Genomic DNA, 19322 nt, shown 5'->3' with positions numbered 1-19322 from the left:
CATCTCCATATCGAGGCAGTGGGGCACAACTCTATACTCGTACCAGATACATTCTCGGGACCTTGAAATTGACGACGTGAATGATATGGAAGGCACTCTTGGCAGTAAAGCAAGAGGCAACAACAACTCATCTCTTGAGATTCTCCTTCTAGATTCTGAAGCCTCGGGAAATCAATTAGCCCGCCTCTGTGAATTGACTGTCTCGAAGGACAGCTCATTTCAAAAGCTCTGGAGTCTTGTACTGTAACGCACTCAATTGGACCCCATATATAAAACGAGAGACAAGATATATCAGCTCGGAAGCTCAGAGAACACGCAAATATTCCTAAACTGCCGAAATTGACACTTTCGTTTGAATGTCCCCATGAAGCTCAATTTCATCATTCATACAAGCAGCCAGCCATCTCAAGACCACTTCACAGGTTTCCCAACCGAAACAAGGAATCGGATGTTTGATTGATACGGGCATTCAATAGTGATCCCATTCATCACAGTCACAGGAACCTTGACAACCAACCAGTGACCAAAGAAACTGCACTGGTTTACCACAAGCTCATGTCCTGCACAGAACTTTCCCACCTGTTGTGTAACCAGTCCAAGCGTTTAATAGAGAAAAGACATGGAAGTAAGCCACCTGAGAGCCTCACCCTCAACATGGCAGCAGCACTTGGAATCGCACCAAATGCCAAGATATAATTCCGAACCATAAGTCAGAAAAAGTCCAAATCTATTTATTTTATCTTCTTGGGTCCCCTTGCATTTACAAGAAGAATTGCCACAAACGTCTGGATGGTCCCGTTTCCCGATTTTAGCGTCCTGCAGTGGAAGGAACTTTTCCAGCCAATCATAATCGTTCCGGGGATTTGCTCCAACACTTCCACAGACGTCAGACAACGACGATGTTTAAGAAGAGGAATCGCGAGCAAGCATTATTGGAAAGCAACCAATGATCAAAACAGCGATACGTGTCAAATATCTAGTCTATGTAGCTTCACGTACTCAAGGAGGCGTTCCTATATCATCATGTTACTTAGGTTCGACTGCTCATGTACCAGTAACAGTCCCTAATTCTAGGCAAGTCCCTATCTAGGACACAGCAGTCGCCATACAAACTTCGTCGGCATACATCTTCATCATTGCGAGCAGAGTAGTGCTCTTCTACTTTGATTTCCTGGTCCCACTGAGACGTCTAGAGTTCTAAATCCAGATACGAGTACATAGTAAAGTTCAATAACCCCCGCCCCCCCTTTCCCTGCCCACGCCAATATGATGATAAGTAAATACATACACACGAGAATTAGCATCCCCGGTGCGCTTGGTAGAGTTGAGACTCGTAAAAAGCAATAAACACGGGCTGCCGTTCTCCAACCAACGGGATGCCGATATGAAAACCCGCTCCGTGGGGGAAGCTGCGGCAGCCAATCCGGGCATGTCGTCAAGTTCCCGACAGTTTCCCTTGATCCCCTAACGTTACTATCGATGACTTCAACCCCTCCGGTCTTGATTAACCGGCCTGTACATCCATTCCCTGCCCTTTTCCATTATACATGATCCAACAGCCCCCGTTACATAGCATCACCATCACCTCTTTCCGTCGTCAGGGAGATCCCGAAAGGCTGGCGCAGGTGCAGGAGGATCCTCCCTCGGGGTGTCGGTCTCGGTCGGGAATGGAGGCGGCGAGCTTTCCTCTTTGCCCCCAAAGAACTTTTCAAAGTCCTCGTTGTCGTCGAACGGTCGCTTGCCAAGAATTCGTACCATGTCATCGCGTGAGAGCACCTCCTTCTTCAGCAGCTCCTCGGCGATCAAACCGACTTCCTTCTTCTTCTCTACCAAGAGATTTCGGCACCGGGTGTAGGCCTCTTCCACAATCCGATGCACCTCGTCATCAATCTGCTGGGCCGTAGCCTCGGCAAATGGCTTCACCATGCGGTTCGGGTCATTGTCAAAGTGCACAGGTCCCACCTTTTCTGACATGCCCCATTGTGTTACCATGCTGCGTGCCATCTGTGAGACCTTCTTGAAGTCATCGCTGGCGCCGGTCGTCACCGTGGGGAAGTGCAGCTCTTCAGACACGCGACCTCCCATGGTCATGGCCATTCGGTCCATCAACTGGTTCGTGCTCATCAGATAAGCATCCTGGGGCAGGTATTGCGCATAGCCCAGAGCACCCTGGCCACGGGGGATGATGGAGACCTTCAGCAGGGGGTCGGCGTGCTTCAGGAACCAACCGCAGATGGCATGTCCAGCTTCGTGGTAAGCCACCGTCTTCTTCTCCTCTGGCCGGAGAACCAGCGACTTGCGTTCCAAGCCTCCGATGACACGCTCGATGGCGCGCTCGAAATGCGTCATCTTGACATCGTCTGCGTTCTCTCTCGCGGCTGTTCAAACTGTCAGTCCACTAAACTCTGCAAACACATGACATGATAGGCCATGTGGGAACTTACCGATAAGAGCTGCTTCGTTCACGACATTGGCAATGTCTGCACCGGAGAAGCCAGGGGTCAAGGTGGCAAGTCGGCCCACGAGATGTTCCTGGTCCTCCTTGGTGACAATCTTCTTAAGGTAAACCTGGAAAATTTCCTGTCGTCCCTTCATCGTAGGTCGGTCAATGTAGATGTGTCGGTCGAAACGGCCAGGACGCATCAGCGCCTTGTCTAGTATATCGGCTCGGTTGGTACCGGCCAAGACGACGACCTGCTCCCGCGTGTTGAAACCGTCCATTTCGGTCAGAATCTGGTTGAGCGTAGCCTCTCTTTCGTCGTTGCCACCAAATCCACGACCGCTCTCCATACGAGCACGACCGATGGCGTCGATTTCGTCAATGAAGATGATGCAGGGCGCATTCTTTCGGCCTTCCGCGAACAAGTCTCGCACACGAGAAGGGCCCACGCCAACAAACATCTCCACAAACTCGGATCCGCTCACGCTGAAGAAGGGCACGCCAGACTCTCCAGCAGTGGCCTTGGCAAGAAGCGTCTTTCCTGTTCCTGGAGGACCGGCGAGAATGGCGCCGCGAGGAATCTTGGCACCCAGCTTCTCGAACTTCTCAGGTTGCTTCAGGAAGCTAACAAACTCCATAATCTCCGTCTTGGCCTCTTCCAGACCAGCAACGTCGCTGAACTTGACCTTGACAGCGCTTTCGGCGTTGAACTTCTTGGCCTTGCTTTTTCCAAAGTTGAACATGCCTCCAGCACCTCCTGCTCGTCCACCCATGGACCTCTGCGTCCACAAGATCAAACCGATGAAGAGAAGAGTAGGCCCAAATGCTAAAACGAGGTTGCCGAGGGTGCTGCCGCCTGATTCGTAGCTGACAGGTATTCTTTCCGATGGTGGGATACCCAGCTGGTCTTGGGCTTCCTCCAGCTTCTTCTCGAAGGACTCAACCGATCCAATTGAGAAGACATACGTCCTTCTGGCGCCAGACCCATCGGTGGCTCCCTGGACAGCATCGGGATGCAGCTCCACACGCACTTGAGACCCGTTGACCACCACCAGTTTCTGCACGAGGCCCTTATCCAAGAAGGCCTTGCGCAGCTCCTGCCAGGTGATCTCTTTCTCGGAGAAGGGCTTGCTGAACGATTCAATGGCCCAGAGCGTGATACCAAGAACAAGACCAGTCTGGAGAGCATCCATCCAACCGTTTCTTTCCGGTTTGGGAGATTTGCCTCCAGATCCTTGTTGATTCGATTGGGATTCGCCAGACGCCTTGTGAGATCGGCTAGCGTCTTCTCCCTTCTCTCCATCCTTATGATCGTTCATCTCCGGGTTGTTCTTGTCAAACATGCCTCGCTTTCCCTGCTGCTGCTGTTCGACTTCCCACTCTGCCACTCGCTCGGCTGTGATGAAGACGCATCGCATAAGTCTGCCCTTATCCATTATCGACAAGTTGCCGGGCCCCTGGCGCATTTTGTGTAGCAGCTCGCGGACCTCGGCGGGCACGCCGGTATGCTGAATCCCCACCAGAATGTCTTTCAAGGTCTGTCTCTGGCCTTCGGGAAGCAATTGTTGAAACGATTGCAGTTGAGAAATCTCCTCCTTGGTAAGGCGAACCCAGCCCTCTGGTAGAGGCGGCAGAGGTACCTTGTTCGACTCCGGGCCGTCTGTATCTGATTTCTTTGCGCCTGCGTCATTGTGGCTGTTCGGCTTCTCTGGACCGGGGTTTTTGCTGTCGTCCGGGTGCGGGGGTTTGGAGGAGTAGAATCGCGGGACAATGCCGTAGGGAGTCGGCAGCGCTCTGAGGGAAATTGCGCTGGGGCGGGCGACGAGTCTCTGTGTCCTCTGTAAGCTCACGCTGTTTGAGAACCTCGCCAGCCGCGCGAGCTGGCCCGACTGACGAAGATATCTTGACATGGCGGAGGGCGGCGGTTTCTGGCGTGCGGCGGATCCGCCGGTCCTGGGTCGATGGCACGAGAGAGCAGCGCAAGCTTGTCTCGCTCGCTGCGCAGGATTGCGCTTGATGGCTCCGGGTTTCAGTGTGCCTCAGAAGAGACCCTGCGCTGAGTGCAAAGCGCGATCAATGATTCGGCGTTTTTTTTTTTTTTTCGCAGACTTGAGAGTTCTGAGCCGTTCCAGATGACACCACGAGATTGAAGCCTGCCGGCGAGCGAACCCACTCTAACCCCGAAAATTGTACGGAGTCACGTGCCGGCATTCGGAGCGATGCAGGGTAGCCTCGGAGGATCGGGTTTCCGCCTGGGAGAAACTCCGCACTTCTCATGTCTTGCCACCAAGGTCGTGCTGTCATAGAATCTATTGTGGTTTACTATGTATGTACTTCCAAACTCTGGTCGTGGAAACTGTACATTGCTGACCAAACAAGACCATCGCATGAGGATCAGGTACGAGGATAGAATCGGGAGGGGATACGGTTCAGGAGATACGCAACGACCTCAGGAGCCAAGTGTAATGAAGATGGAACGTATGTTTCCGCTACCCTTTGCAAGGACTGTTTGGCTACGCCCATCAGCTGTCGTCGTTTCCAGCAGAGAGCCCTCTTCATGGCTTGGCGTTGTGTCCGGCCAATCTCGCCAAACCTCTATGTGTGAGCCCACGGAGAGTCTGTGCTGAGAAAATCGTGAAATAACACGAACCGCCTGCATCTCATCACCAATCTCATAAAGCATCGCTTTCGGCCTGAGTCTGGAAGCGATGTCTAACAATCGGGCATAAAAGACGTCTTCATGCTCCCAAGCTGTAGGAATGGGAATGTCGTCTCCGGGGACCAAGGCCAAGGACGGCTCATACTTGCGAACCGAGTGTCCAATCTGGCCACCACCGTAGTGCCACGCTCGCCGGGAAATGTAGGGTGGATTAGATACCATGACGTCCCAGGTTTGTTCTTGGAGTTTTTCTAGGATTTGGTCCTGAAAGATATCCCCTTGTAGAATATCGACGGTGTGATTTGGCCGCATACTTGGGAGATGGCCAAGTCTGATATTATGAGCAACATTGGCTCTGGCAAGGCTGACCGCTCGAGTAGAGATGTCCACTCCCAGAACCTCTAAGCGTTCAAATCGTCTGGAGAGCAACGCATAGAGAAGTAGAGGTATGCAGCCCGTGCCCGTGCAGAAATCGACAATACCAAGACTCTGGTCCGATGCACCAACCCCCAAGCTCCCGGCCTTGATAAGGTCAGCTAGGTGGTAGGTGTAGGCCTCTGTCTCGGGTCTGGGGATCAAGACGCCGGGGCGGCATTTGATATCAAGTGGTCCAAACGGTTGGGATCCCAAGATGTACTGCAGAGGATAGCCCTGCCCTCTTTTCCTGCACAGTCTGGAGAGCAGGCCCTCTTGCTGGATGCGGGTGATGCCGTGGACATGCTCTTTGAGCCATCGCAGCTCATTCACGGCGGATTGAAGATCTCTGCATGCCGGGAGCAGTGCAGCAACGTTGGGTGAGCGACGATTGGCCTTGCGAAAGAGCCATGGCGGGATTCGCGGCATTGGCTTGTCTGTGATGTTGGGGAAGAAAAGGTCGAGCTGTCGGCGAGGGTGCTGAATTTCTTAGTTGGCGCCTGGAGATCTGTTGAGGGACTACCTCTTCTGGTAATGCCACCAAACCTTTCGGTAGTGAAAACTTCCTCGCATCGACCAAAATTGTCTAATGGCATCCAGGTATTCTGATGCATAACTGATGGTTTATTCTAATTCTTCATTTATGATTATGTCTCTTCTCATTTTCAATAGTCTGTTCGACTCTGCGCCTCTTGATCTGTGGACCAAACCAGACGCCCAACGCTAGCCGGCCTTTAGCCGATGTGCTGTCAAATCAACCTCGCCGCCCATCCTCTGCATCGCATCGCTGTTGAACCATTCAATATCCATACCACCCTTGACTGAGGATGCCATCAGAACCCATCTGAACCCTTTTCTTATCGAAACCTCAAGCCTCAGGCTGACAGAGAAGACTTGGCATCAACAGTATCCGATAAACCTGGCCTTCTTCTATATTCCTACCTAGTTGTCTTTTCGCCGCCGACTTGACGGTACATCCCCTGGCCGTGCAGCCTCCGTCGAGACTTCCTTCAACGCGTCGTTTGAGCGAACCATCAAACCTTCGCAACCAAACGACTTCCCATCAAAATGAACGCACCGGATCGGTACGTATAGATTTGACTTTAACCAGTGGATTCTTTTCTGTCGTCGTCATATTCTATCACATGATGATCCAGTCGATCTCCCGTGATGTTGCCAAGCCTCGCCTGAAGCCGGAAACTATCGTGCTTTGGATGCAGACTTCCCAAGGCAAGAGCAAATCATCGAAACACCGCTTCGCCCTGGGCTGCTATTGGATCAACAGCTCGGCTCTTGCTGATGATGTGCTCTTGTCTGTTAATTGCTTGCTGCGCTTGTGCAAGTGCGCAATCAGCAACCATCGCAGTCTGCTCTTGCCGTTTCCTCAGAGCCGCAAACAATGGCACACGAGCTTGCAGCTCGATGATCTGGCAGCTGCCTGAACTTCATCTACCTGCCAAACTCACATTTCATAATCTCCCCATCATTCTGCACGCTTCATCATCATCATCTTCTTCTTCTTCTTCTCCTTCTTCGTCTTCTTCTTCTTCACAACACCAACCACTTCTTGTTATCTCTTATTCGCTTTGGCTTCAGTGAAAATGGCAGGCTGCAACACCAAACATGACAACCTCCAGGACCATCCGTTGCGTCTTTCCTAACTCTAAATTATCCTGGTTTTCCAATTGGCATTGTGCTAACCTTGTGTCAGTTTCGAGCTCTTTCTGCTCGCCGATGGCGAGAAGAAGATTGAGGAGAAGGTCTATTCTGGTCAGTGGCTTCTGCACATCATCGGGTCAACCCGAAACTTACCCTCTACTTCATAGGCATGTCCAACACTTCAGACTTTCTTCTGAAGAAGGAAGACCACACTCTGGGCAACCTGCTCTCCGAGCACCTCAAGGCGCACCCCAACGTCTACATGGCCGGATACAAGAGTAGGTCTCGATCTCGACTGACACCAAAGGGGCAAAGCTAACCGAGACACAACAGTCGCTCATCCTAATGTCCCCGAGCTTTACATTCGGGTCCAAACTGACGGAACCATTTCTCCTCGCGACGTGTTTACGTCGGTATGCGAGAAGCTCATCAACCAGCTCGAGATGTTGTACCAGGAGTTCACTCGCGAGTGGGAGCTGAGACGCATCACCAACACTGGAGACCAAGGAGGCATGCCATCCAATGGTCTCTGAGCAATTCACCACTTGTCTCAAGGGAAGGCGTTTAGGAACAGGAAATCTGGTATTTGTTTTCGGCATCGTTTGAGCCGCGGAGAATGAGTTTCGTTAGATGTTTTATTCTACTTAAAACATACAGTATGCATAATGAGAATTAAGGCAAACCAGTCACGGAACTGGATATGCCCCAACAAGATAAAACTTGTTCAATCTTCGCCGAACCGCAGTAGTCCAGTCACAGCATGCGCGCTGCGCGCCACATGCATGGCATATGCCGTAGAGGGATGTTCGCTTTCCATGGTGATCCGGCATGCACTTGAGATATGCGTGACCCGATGATATCCTTAAGCCGTGGCACCGACTGGCCCTTCTCCTCCTGGAATCAACTATGGGGTTGTGTTAGTCTGTGCGATAAATGATATGACAGAAGAAAGGGGGTCGGTAGCTGTACCATGCAGATATTATTGCCGTTGAGCAGGATCTTGGGAAGCTTTGTGTGGTTTCCGGTGTAGTCGCTGTAGGGAGGAAGAGAAGAGTGAAAAGTCAACATTGTCTCTAGATCCAGAGCGGATTTCGATCGAGACTCACAATTCCGTCACGTCCTCCAGCACCATGTCTATAGCCTAATTAGATGACGAAGGGTTCTGATGGCTCATGCGCATCTGATACTTACTGACGTAGTCGTCAAAGCCCAGGAGGGTGCCGCTGAACTCTGCCCCAGGTGTCAACAATCGTACGGTACTACAGCGACGGGGCAATGCTGGGCCTTCATACCCTTATCGCCCTTCATGATGACCCATATCCGAGATCCGACACACTTGTCGATGAGTTCTGGGGTTGTCTGTCAGTAAGATGAGCCAGAGCTGGAGGAGCATGAGGCTCAGTCGTCGTCTGCTCAGGACTCACCGAGGGGTAGCAATTGTGACGCCATCTTGATTTGATCTGGCCTGAAGTAGTTTCGCCTGTTGCCCAAGGTGATCCGACGTAAGAGATGCAGTCCCCAGTTTGCGTATCCGTGGAACAATGATTCACTGCGCAAGAACAGCCCGTAGAACAAGGATCTGGCTCACGCTCTCACAGTCCCTTGGGTCAAAGTCATTCATTCCTGGCTCGGATCTGGTGGCGCTAAATTGGGCAGAATCGAGAGGCAGGACAAGGCAAAACAGCGCCCGGCCCCCACACGCGGGACAGGCCAAACCTCGCGATGCTGACTAAGGAAGGGCCTCGTTGCACCGCTGCTCCGTCCTCCGCACTCGCATCTGCATCCGCATCCGATGCCACTCCATCCCCATGCTCTTGTTTTTCTGCACCTAAGCGCGCTGATACATGATGGCTGCCCCGGCGGCCAATCACCCTCGCCCGCAGCCTCAGCTCCCCCGCTCCCTCAAGCCCCTTCTGGCGTCCCTGCTGCCCACGGCGCGCTCCTAATGGCCTGGGCCCGCGATACTGCCTGCAAGTTGCTGTACCTGTAACGAACGAGGCGTTGCTCAGGTGCTGCTCAGGTGCTGCCGCTGCCGCTGCAGGCCGAGGACCAGCAGCAGCTCTCAGAGGCTCGGGGGCATTTCCCGCCTGATACCGGTCGAATACATAATACTTGACAGCCAGCCCGCGCGGAGCATGCATTCATGCCTGCTTGCTCCCGTCCTGGGTTCTTGCAGAGGCTCCCTTGCCAGAGCGAAGAGCACCATGAGCTTCAACCACACCAGCCAGCAGCTATGGAGCTCGCAGCTCGGCGTGCGCTTCGGAGCGTTTGCGACTCTGCGGCCTGACCCGACGACGACCGCTGCCTCGGGCCTTCACACTTCGGCCCTTGTAGGCGGCGACGAGGGGCGCGCTGAGGGCCCTGTCAGTCCAGATCCATTCGGCGTGTGCTCGGCAAATAACACCGTCCAGAAGTCAGTGCCATCAGCGCAACCAACACGCTCAGGAGATGTTGATAGGCCGCCGATTGCTTTCTCAGAGCCGAACTATGTTCCCGTCAATTCTGCGGGAAGCGGCGCCGTGTTTGGCACTGGCACTGGTGCGAATCCATTTCTGCCACGCTCAAGCGGTTTCGAAACACCATCTACACCAACAATCTCTCCCTTCGGACCCAGTATCGCAGCTGTCTCAGGCGTAGCCATCGCCATCGCCGCTCCTGTTGCCGGCGCTGCTATTGGTGCAGGTGCTGATGCCGGAGCTGATGCCGGAGCTGATGCCGGAGCTGATGGTGGTGCTGATGCCGGTGCAAAGGCGATTGTCGAGCCACCGTCGACGCCGCTCGAGTTCAGCATCTCCAAAGAAGAGTTCCTCGCAGCTCGTGCCGCTGTCCCTGGCACCTCACAGTCTCACTGGTCACATACGATGTACCACCGAGCTGGTGAGAATGGCGCCGTGGACAACGTCAAGGTTCATTACTGTGAAAGTAAAGCCACGGCAGAGCGTGTCTGCAAGGAGTATTTCCTCAACGAGGATGTCCTCGGCTTCGACCTCGAGTGGATGAAGTACGCAACACGTACGGACGGGCCGCGGCAGAACGTCTCTCTCATTCAGATTGCAAGTCCTAGCCGTATTGCCCTGATCCATGTGGCATTGTTTGCAAAAGAAGATGGCGATCTAGTTGCGCCGTCGTTGCGCAAGATCTTGGAGAATCCTAACGTGAGCAAGGTCGGCGTCAACATCGGCGGAGATTGCACCCGCCTCAAAAACTACCTCGGTATCACTGTTCGTGGTGTCTTCGAGCTGAGCCACCTCTACAAAGTCGTCAAGTATTTGCCAGAGAAGCCTTCCATGGTCAACAAGGGGCTGGTGTCGTTGGCTACCCAAGTCGAAGACCACTTACTGCTTCCTCTGTACAAGGGTCTCGTTGTTCGAACCGGCAATTGGATGAGGCGACTGAACCCTCAACAAATTCATTGTAAGACTAACTTTTTTTTTCTTTTGCTGATGCAGATGACTGTTGATTTACCTTTGACTAACAATTGGCAGATTCCGCCTCAGATGCTTACGCAGGCCTTCAGCTCTACTACGTGCTGGAGGAGAAACGAAAGGCAATTGTGCCATGCCCTCCAAGGCCGCACCATGCGGAACTGAGGCTGCCCATCCCCCTTCCCGAGCCCCCAGTCGTTGAGGCTCAAGCAAGTGAGGATGGCTCGACAGTGGACCCTTCAACAACTTCTACAGACAAAACAACCCCCATATCAAGACGCAGACCTTACAAGCCGAGAACCGCGAGGCGTAGAGCTCAATCACTAAAGGCTTCAGCATCAGAACTTGGAGCGTCGGAAACATCAGTGATGGGAGACGCAGCTTCTGAGTCTTTAGAGGCAAACCTGAAGCCTGAAGACACACGAGATGCGCGCATCATCGAAGCCGAAGCCCAAATGAAAGAGTACCGCTCCTCGAAAGGGAACAAGCTGGAGACAACGGCTGCCCGCCTCCGAGCGTACTACATCTGGCATCAGAACGAGGACCTTTGCCCTTCCGATATCGCAGCGCTCCTGCGAGATCCACCGCTCTTGACGGCCACTGTTGTTGGTTACGTTATAGACGCTATACAGGCTGAGAAACTGCCCTATCCTGCGATTAGAATGCATAAAGAGATCGTGTCACTCATAGATCTTACGAAGCCGTACATGTATAAGTATTCGACACTGGTGAGGGAATGTACAGAGGCGGCAGAGAAGATGATGAAAGAGCAGCAGGCAGAGGCGGCAGACACGACATGAGACATGGAGTTATGAGACTTTTTTTCTTCTTTTTTTCTCTCTTTCTTTAGGATCGATAGAACATGATCGCGTTGTATAATTAGTACGGTAGCCTTCTGGTATATGCAAACATTGGGCAGTCTTTTTGTATTCTTCTTTCAGTAGAACCAAGCCTTTCTATGATGCCAGCAGCCCCTTGCCCCGGTTGATCTGAACCTTCTTGTCCTCTCCTCCGCTGACGATTCCCCAAGTCTTGTCCCACACCACGCTCAGCACCTTGGCGCCGTCTCCCGCAGGCGGCAGCTTCTTGCCCTTGAGCCACTCCCTGCCAATGGTGTAGACGGGCTCGCTGACGCTGCCGCCGCCCTCCTCGGACGACGCAGGTCGGACGCTGCGCAGATCCCACACGCGGCACGTGCTGTCGTGCGAGCCGGAGACGAGCGAGTAGTCGTTTTCCGGGCTGGGGGCCACGGAGACGACCATGTTGACGTGGCCGCGAAGGGTCATGGCGGCCGTGGCGGCGGCGGACTCTCTGGGGTCGAGGAGGGTGATGTGTCTCGCCGAAGAGCCGGCCGCCACGAGCGACGTGCCGGGCAGCGCCGTCGCGCACAGGATGGGGTGCATGGTGGTCAGGCGGGAGACTTCCCGCTGCGTCGTGAGGTCGATGGTCTTGACTGTGTGGTCCAGGGACGCCGAGTACGCGACGGTCGAGTCCTTGGGGTGGAAGATGGCGGCGGTGACGGCCTCGTCGTGCAGGGGGATCATGGCCAGGGGTCCGCGCTGGGCGGTAGAGCCGGCGTTGGACAGCTTGGCGCGCTTGGTGCTGTGCGCCGAGGGGAGGGACTCGGGGTCGGCCTGGGGCGCCGTTCGTTTGGAGGCGGACCACAAGCCGACGCGGCCGTCGGACGAGGCAGTCAGGATACGTCGGGTGGCGCCGTTGACGTCGATGCTGTGGATGTTCTTCTCGTGGCCCCAGAGTTCCATGTTGGGCTTGAGGGTGCCGGAGAAGCCATCGTCCGCCTCCTTGTAGTCCCACACCACGACTTTTCGATCGAGGCCGGCCGACGCCAGCTGAGTCGGTGACAGCCATCGCACGGCGTTGATGCGCTGAGTGTGTCCCTCGCCTTTACCACCTGCGGAAACGGCGATTGCCGTTCCAGAAGGGTTCCAGATCCGCACAAGCCCGTCATAAGAGGAACTGGCAACGCGATCGTTGACAGTGGCATCGCCAGCTAGCAGGCCGGCGGGGGAAGTCGACGACAGGACGTCGACGCCGCTGACCCAGTCGTCGTGCTCAAAGCTGGCTTCGTAGACTGGGGGCAGAAGACTGCGGACGTAATGCAGGGTCAACGTTGTCTCCTGGGACAAGCCATTTGACTTGAGGTATTCTTCAATGCTCGTTTTCAAAAAGGTGCCGTTTGCGAGGAAGTCGAGGGGGACGGGCGATGAAGTATCCAGCATCGACTCGGAGTTTAAGATGCGAGAGAGGCCATAGCGCTTGATGTCTGGGAAACGTCAGCATTTTTCGTACCGTGATCGGCGTGGATAGTAGATGTATGAGGAAAAGGAGGCAGTGGCACCAACCTGCTGGCACGAGCAGTTGTCTCTTGGACTCTGGGAGGACGAGGTCTGGCTCGTCGGTGGTGAAGACGACCTTCACCTGAGCAGATGAGGCGTCCATTGTGGCAGAAGAAAGATTGCAATAATGTCCGCTGAGAGAAACTGAGGATTATAAACGTTCCAATAGTCTTTGGCCAACGGGAAATGGCACTCGCAAGGATTTCGCTGTGTTTGGTGCGTGTTGCCGACGATGGCTGGTTGTAGGCTAGATGGAAATCTCAAAAAAATTTGGATGAACGGCGCAGCCTTGCGTGTCAGGAACCCACTGCGGGGCTCATGGCAGAAAACTGCATCCAATGGGAGTTGTCGTTTTACAAGGCTGAACAAGCGGCCTAATGCACGCTAAGCTGCATCTAGACCACCCCATTGATGATCTAAGTTGTGAAGCCAAGCGACAACAGAGCAGAACAGATAAACTAATACTGTACTGCCACCGGTCAGAAAGCGAATAATTTGGGGAATGACAGATCGATTTACCGTTTCTAGATCATTTTTTCTGGTTTCTCAATAAAGTGGCCATGATCGGAGTGATCCCTACTCCAGACGGAATGGCCAGCGCACACATACCCGGCCAACACGCTGCCAGAGCGTCGTTGATGGGCGTTATACGTCATTTTTTTCGGGTTTCCAACCGAACATCACAGCCTGGATCGTGATTCGGGTGCATCTCTGCTCAGCCGTGCGACTCCTTGCCAGTTCGAAGCGTATTGGCGTCACTGCCGTGCAATTGAGCATGGGATACTACCCAAACTGCGTTCCCGAGCCGCGCCGCCTGGATGCGGAGCGATGCAGCAGCGACACATGCAAGTCGCGCAACGGGCTTCTCTGTCACTTCTCCCATTGGAGACTCGTGGCAGAAAGACGACAAGATGCCATGGGAAAATGCCCGTCCAGACGCAAAACACCAGCCAATCCGCATCTCCGCGCTCATAAGCTCGCTCAGCTCCCCCGCAATCCATGGCGTCATCCCCACACTGCTAGGCAGGTAGTGCACAAGGCCAGTTCTGGTACCTCACCTCCTCACCTTGCCCACGGTTGGCTTGCCTCTTGACCCGCTGAGTGGGAAGAGAAGCGGCCGTTGTGTCATGCAGGGACGTGCAACCGTCTGCTCTGACAGAGGCGGTGGCACGTCAGCGGCTCCGGGCTGCGGTTGATGATGATGAGAGGCGCTGCGTGGCGGCCACGCCTAGACAAGGAACCGTGCAACAACGACCTTGGAAGCGCCTTTTTGCAGCGGGACGGTGGAGGCAGGCAGAACTGGCTGTTAGTCCTGGCAGAAAGCGGCCAAAAGTGCTCCATATCTGAAAAAAACTGGTTCATTGTCGGGGGGACGCCACCGAGGCTGAAGACAAGGGCAGAAGTCTACCTACCTCCTCCCTACCTAGTAGTACTACTACCAGGAGGTATTATACGAGAGCGCCCAAAGACTGGGTAGGAGACATCAGGGTAATCGCGCAAAATAGGGCAGCAAAGCATGGAGAGCACAGCGCCCGACCTTAGGTAAGCCCGGCAGCGCCCAATTGCCCAATTCCAGAACCCAAAGGCTGGCCTTCTCCCGCTGATCCGCATGCATCAACACGGGCAGTCTGCAGAATTAATCGCGTACATGAACCCTCTCACTCGCTCCAGGCGGGCATCGTCAGGTCACGGCTGTTAGCAGTTTGGCCCTGTGGACTAGCAGAGCGCTATCCGCCAACCCCAGACCCACCGCCCTCGAGAGGTCCCCACTTTCTCTGTAGCACCCCTCCAAAGCTTCAGTCCAAGTCCCTCATCAAGTTTCTCTTCCCCTCTCGGCCTGATTCTATTTCTTCCTCTCCTGCTCATCCCAAGGCCTCAGACTCCGATCCAGCTCTTCTCCCGCCTTGCAGAGCCCTTTTTGCTGCTTCACGCGCCTCGCCATTGTTTGCCTCGCTTCTCGCGCTCGCTCGTCACCCGCTGCAGCAAGACAGACTCTCGTCTTAGAAGCAACGCCACCTCAGCCGGAAGCTCTTAGTTCAAAGGTAACCCATCACACCACAATATTCTCGCACCGAAACTCGGCCCAACTGAGCAAAAAGCTTTTCCTACTCTGCTTCTTCTGCTCCTGGCGGCGGCGGCACGCATCGTCGGCTCGCTTCACCTCTTGTCCTGGCTTTTGCGAGACTTACGCTTACAGATCCCCAGCCTGATTCCTCTTGTGCGGCCTCGCGCAGCCCTAATACCTACGTCATCTGGTCTGTCGGCCCCTGGCACAGGCTTTTCCGCCGGAGCTCTCCCCAAAGGTCAACAACAAGCTCGCCCGACTTTTTGCAGTCCAGATCGACGCAATGGCCGACGGACACCCGGTTCGCGATATCAAGAACCACCTTCTCTTTGAGATTGCTACCGAAGTAGCTCATCGAGGTGAGTTCTGCTCCTGCTTCCCTTTGCGATTATGTCACCCATGGTCGCAGTCCTCGTTTCTGCCCAATATCAGGCAGAAACATAGACGACGTTGCAAACGCTAATCTGGTTGTTTCGTTGGCAGTGGGTGGTATCTACTCGGTCCTCAAGTCCAAGGCGCCTGTCACCACGGCTGAATATGGCGATCGCTACACACTCATCGGTCCACTCAACCACCAATCGGTACGTCCCCTACCTTTGACAGATTTTAAATTAATGACTCAAAATTGGGCACCAACTGACGAGAAATAGGCCGCAGTCGAGGTCGAAGAAATGGAGCCCACCAATAAGGAGCTGGCCGCCACCATGCAGACCATGAAGGATCGCGGAATTGGCATGCTGTACGGCCGATGGCTCATTGAGGGAGCCCCTCGCGTTCTTCTCATTGATACCAAGACAGCCTACAACTACGTCAACGAGTGGAAGTCGGACCTTTGGTCAGTAGCCAGCATCCCATCTCCACCTGATGATGAGGAGACCAATGAGGCCGTTGTCTTTGGTTACTTGGTGGCGTGGTTTTTGGGAGAGGTAAGCGTCTTTTCACCCACATCCCAACCCTCTTGTTGAGCCTCGTCGTGGGGCTTCAGCGTTTGACTGGCTGTCGTTGACACGCAAGTAGTTTGTATGCCATGAGAAGGAGAAGGCCGTCATCGCTCACTTCCACGAGTGGCTGGCCGGTGTGGCTCTGCCCCTTACGAAGAAGAGACGAATCGATGTTACCACCATCTTCACGACTCATGCCACTCTTTTGGGGCGATATCTCTGTGCCGGCTCGGTTGACTTCTACAACAACCTCCAATACTTTGACGTCGACGCCGAGGCGGGAAAGCGCGGCATCTACCACCGGTATTGCATTGAGCGTGCTGCCGCTCACTCGTGCGACGTCTTCACAACCGTGTCCCACATCACCGCTTTTGAGTCGGAGCATCTCCTAAAGCGAAAGCCTGATGGCGTGTTGCCCAACGGCCTCAATGTCACCAAGTTCTCGGCTGTCCATGAGTTCCAGAACCTGCACCAGCAGGCCAAGGAGAAGATCCACGACTTCGTCAGAGGCCACTTCTACGGCCACTACGACTTTGAGCCTGAAAACACACTGTACTTCTTCACTGCTGGCCGTTACGAGTTCCGGAATAAGGGTGTCGACATGTTCATCGAGTCCCTTGCCCGACTCAACCACCGTCTCAAGGCGGCCAACAGCAAGATGACTGTTGTTGCCTTCATCATCATGCCTGCTCAGACCACGTCGCTGACTGTCGAGGCCCTCAAGGGCCAGGCTGTCATCAAGTCTCTGAAGGATACCACCAACATCATTGAGCAGGCCATTGGTCGTCGTATCTTTGAGCGCTCACTCAAGTGGCACGAGGGCGACCCGATGCCTGATGAGAAGGAGCTCATTTCCGGCCAGGACCGCGTTCTCCTGCGTCGGCGGCTGTTTGCCATGAAACGCCACGGCCTCCCGCCGATTGTGACCCACAACATGCTCAACGACAGCGAAGACCCCGTCCTGAACCAGATCCGCCGGGTGCAGCTGTTCAATCACCCATCGGACCGTGTCAAGGTGGTGTTCCACCCAGAGTTCTTGAACTCGGCCAACCCCGTGCTGCCCCTGGATTATGACGACTTCGTGCGTGGTTGCCACATGGGCGTCTTCCCTTCGTACTACGAGCCATGGGGCTACACCCCGGCCGAATGCACGGTCATGGGTGTCCCGAGCATCACCACCAACCTCTCTGGCTTTGGATGCTACATGGAAGAGCTCATTGAGAACTCCAGCGACTACGGTATCTACATTGTGGACCGGAGGATGAAGGGCGTCGAGGATTCTGTCAACCAGCTGTGTCAATTCATGTTTGATTACTGTGGCAAGAGCCGGCGTCAACGTATCAACCAGAGAAACCGTACTGAGCGACTCAGCGACCTGCTTGACTGGAAGCGCATGGGTATGGAGTATATCAAGGCCCGCCAGCTCGCCCTCCGACGAGCATACCCCAACTCGTTCCACGGAGACGAGGAAGAAGAGGAGCTGGAGGACTTTATCCGTGGGCCGGAGCAGAAGATCTCCAGGCCATTCTCCGTCCCTGGTTCGCCTCGCGATCGGACTGGCATGATGACCCCTGGAGACTTTGCCAGCTTGCAGGAAGGGCGAGAAGGCTTGAGCACGGAGGATTACGTTGCCTGGAAGCTGCCGTAAGTATCTCAAAAGTTTGACTCGATCCCCCAGTCCTAAAGGAATAGGCTAACGCGATGGATCTAGTGAGGAGGAGGACCCCGAGGAGTATCCCTTCTCGTTGACCCTTCGGACAAAGCAGCCCGGCCCTGTGAGCCCAGAGACTCAGGCCACTCTCAACGGTAACTAAAAGAACTTAGCAAATCAAGGCGTTTTTTTCTCAAGGTAGCATCCATTTGCGTCCACAGCCAGCATTGCGTCGGATCGGGGACGTTGTACGTGTGATTTCTCGTTCGTGTCGAATCTATGATATATGGTTTTTGTCTCTTCCAGGACTGCGTCCGAGGTGCCATGGGAGTAGCAGGTTGGGTAAAGGTGGGACAGGAGAAGGAAACCAGGCGGAAAAGAAAAGGCGCGGGTTATTGAAGCTGCTGCGGTTATCGAGGGAACTTATCGGCGAGAGGGAGGGGTGGGACGTTGAGAGGGGTTTCGGATCAATTGTCGGGTTGATCAAAAGTATGTCGAGTGTTGAATGACGATGATGGTTCATGTATGATTGCGCTCGCCCACGTGCTGTGCTGAAACGGACGAGGATCCGAGAGCTCTATCAAGCGTCTCCATGGCAGCGGGAAACACGTGCCCCGTCTAGACTGTTTAGACAAGAGATTCAGATGGCGATCGGTTTAGCGTCGGGGATTGTCTGAGCGGATGTGCAGCTGAAGGCCGGTGGTGGATCTTGTAATCTGGGCGTGTCGTGCGTGGAGGTTCACAGCGCAGTGGTCTTGAGGTCTCTGGTGATGGCGTCTTTTACTGTGCCGAGTCATGATCGTTGGGGTTCAAGGCGCGACGATGATACTAGTACTATGAAGGAGAATGGAGTTGCGACTCGGTTTCGAAGGCCTGGGGCTCGGTTGACGTGATAATAGATGGAGACGTGCTGAAAGTACATCACCAGCTGGCGTCAGTCGTACGAGGCCAACAATCGAAGCAGCATGACGGATCGTCGAATGAGCATCATGCGTTTAATTGTGTTGTGTTTCTACCACGACAAGGGGGGGAGGCGAACCATGGGAACACTAGGCACGAAGCGAGAGAAGAAGCGAAAATGGAGTCAAAGTCGTTTTAGAGTGCCCCAAGTTATTACTACGTACTAGGTATGTATTTCCTACAGTGTTTATGTCTTCCGAGCGCAACATCTCGAGTTACAAAGGCGGTGATGGGGAAAATCGCGTGGGACAGAATGAATGCTTGTTCCTAGAACAGGTTAGGTTACGAGTAGTATTGATACAGTAGTACAACGCAAAGAAGGTCTGAAGAGAGGTGAAGAAGAGCAAAAGAGGGCTAAGGCGAGATGGCGTCAGGGGACGGGAAGCCCAAAAAGAGGTTTTACTAGTCGAGGAGGAGGAGGAGGAGGGGGAAGGGGCCTAAAGTAGCCCGAACCAGGGGGGAAGACAAGGGGGTTCGTGGCAGATACGAGAGCGGGTGGTGGTGGTGCTGCTGCTGCTGCTGCTTGTCAGGGTTTTGTTGTTGTTGGTGTTGGAAAAAAAGAATTTTTTTTTTTTACAACTGGCTAGCATTCTCTTGCGGGATGCGGTGAGAAGGGATGGGATGGATGGGGGGCTTCTGTGAGGCTTCCGTGCATATGCACACCGTATCTTTTTCTTGACACGTGAAGGATGGGGACTGAAGACGTGATAGCTCATTCTTTTGACTCGTGGTGTTTCTGTCGGCGATGATG

The 19322-nt window shown here is 54.1% G+C and overlaps 7 protein-coding genes across 7 annotated transcripts; 3 read left to right on the top strand and 4 right to left on the bottom strand.

Annotated features, from left to right (window-relative positions):
* Positions 1-1581: 1581 nt before the first annotated feature.
* TRIREDRAFT_74449 (uncharacterized protein) lies at positions 1582-4350 on the bottom strand (the record flags this gene model as incomplete). Its single annotated transcript, XM_006961390.1, has 2 exons — positions 1582-2378; positions 2445-4350. The coding sequence occupies 2 exons, from the start codon at positions 4348-4350 to the stop codon at positions 1582-1584; spliced, it is 2703 nt and encodes a 900-aa protein (XP_006961452.1).
* A 539-nt stretch (positions 4351-4889) lies between these two features.
* On the bottom strand, positions 4890-5942 carry TRIREDRAFT_124331 (Hypothetical protein; the record flags this gene model as incomplete). The annotated part of the gene is made up of 1 exon (XM_006961389.1): positions 4890-5942. The coding sequence occupies one exon, from the start codon at positions 5940-5942 to the stop codon at positions 4890-4892; it is 1053 nt and encodes a 350-aa protein (XP_006961451.1).
* Positions 5943-6385: 443 nt separating this feature from the next.
* Positions 6386-7705, top strand: TRIREDRAFT_74444 (uncharacterized protein; the record flags this gene model as incomplete). The annotated part of the gene is made up of 4 exons (XM_006961838.1): positions 6386-6598; positions 7225-7283; positions 7340-7450; positions 7506-7705. Exons 1-4 carry the CDS (start codon positions 6582-6584, stop codon positions 7703-7705), a joined length of 387 nt encoding a protein of 128 aa, XP_006961900.1. The 5' UTR covers positions 6386-6581.
* Positions 7706-8034: 329 nt separating this feature from the next.
* On the bottom strand, positions 8035-8621 carry TRIREDRAFT_103291 (uncharacterized protein; the record flags this gene model as incomplete). The annotated part of the gene is made up of 6 exons (XM_006961388.1): positions 8035-8076; positions 8142-8205; positions 8279-8306; positions 8364-8402; positions 8465-8521; positions 8597-8621. The coding sequence occupies 6 exons, from the start codon at positions 8619-8621 to the stop codon at positions 8035-8037; spliced, it is 255 nt and encodes an 84-aa protein (XP_006961450.1).
* A 1349-nt stretch (positions 8622-9970) lies between these two features.
* TRIREDRAFT_52956 (uncharacterized protein) lies at positions 9971-11397 on the top strand (the record flags this gene model as incomplete). Its single annotated transcript, XM_006961722.1, has 2 exons — positions 9971-10586; positions 10658-11397. Coding segments are annotated over 2 exons (1356 nt in total), but the record flags the coding sequence as incomplete, so codon positions are not given.
* A 156-nt stretch (positions 11398-11553) lies between these two features.
* On the bottom strand, positions 11554-13057 carry TRIREDRAFT_74442 (uncharacterized protein; the record flags this gene model as incomplete). The annotated part of the gene is made up of 2 exons (XM_006961387.1): positions 11554-12881; positions 12961-13057. The coding sequence occupies 2 exons, from the start codon at positions 13055-13057 to the stop codon at positions 11554-11556; spliced, it is 1425 nt and encodes a 474-aa protein (XP_006961449.1).
* A 1762-nt stretch (positions 13058-14819) lies between these two features.
* gys1 (glycogen synthase 1) lies at positions 14820-18039 on the top strand. The gene is made up of 5 exons (XM_006961043.1): positions 14820-15378; positions 15503-15600; positions 15670-15945; positions 16037-17604; positions 17672-18039. Exons 1-5 carry the CDS (start codon positions 15303-15305, stop codon positions 17772-17774), a joined length of 2121 nt encoding a protein of 706 aa, XP_006961105.1. The 5' UTR covers positions 14820-15302; the 3' UTR covers positions 17775-18039.
* Positions 18040-19322: the final 1283 nt, after the last annotated feature.

Source organism: Trichoderma reesei (genome assembly GCF_000167675.1).
Source record: "Trichoderma reesei QM6a unplaced genomic scaffold TRIREscaffold_1, whole genome shotgun sequence".
In the NCBI taxonomy this organism is placed as follows: Eukaryota; Fungi; Ascomycota; class Sordariomycetes; order Hypocreales; family Hypocreaceae; genus Trichoderma; species Trichoderma reesei.
The sequence above is the reverse complement of the archived record's forward strand: the minus strand, read 5'-3'. Positions and strand labels throughout refer to the sequence as shown.

Coding starts and splice junctions, on each gene's coding strand:
- gys1 (XM_006961043.1), top strand. CDS start 15,303: ATGGCCGACGGACACCCGGTTCGCGATATCAAGAACCACCTTCTCTTT. Junction 15,601..15,669: donor GTCCACTCAACCACCAATCG/GTACGTCCCCTA, acceptor GACGAGAAATAG/GCCGCAGTCGAGGTCGAAGA. Junction 17,605..17,671: donor TACGTTGCCTGGAAGCTGCC/GTAAGTATCTCA, acceptor CGATGGATCTAG/TGAGGAGGAGGACCCCGAGG.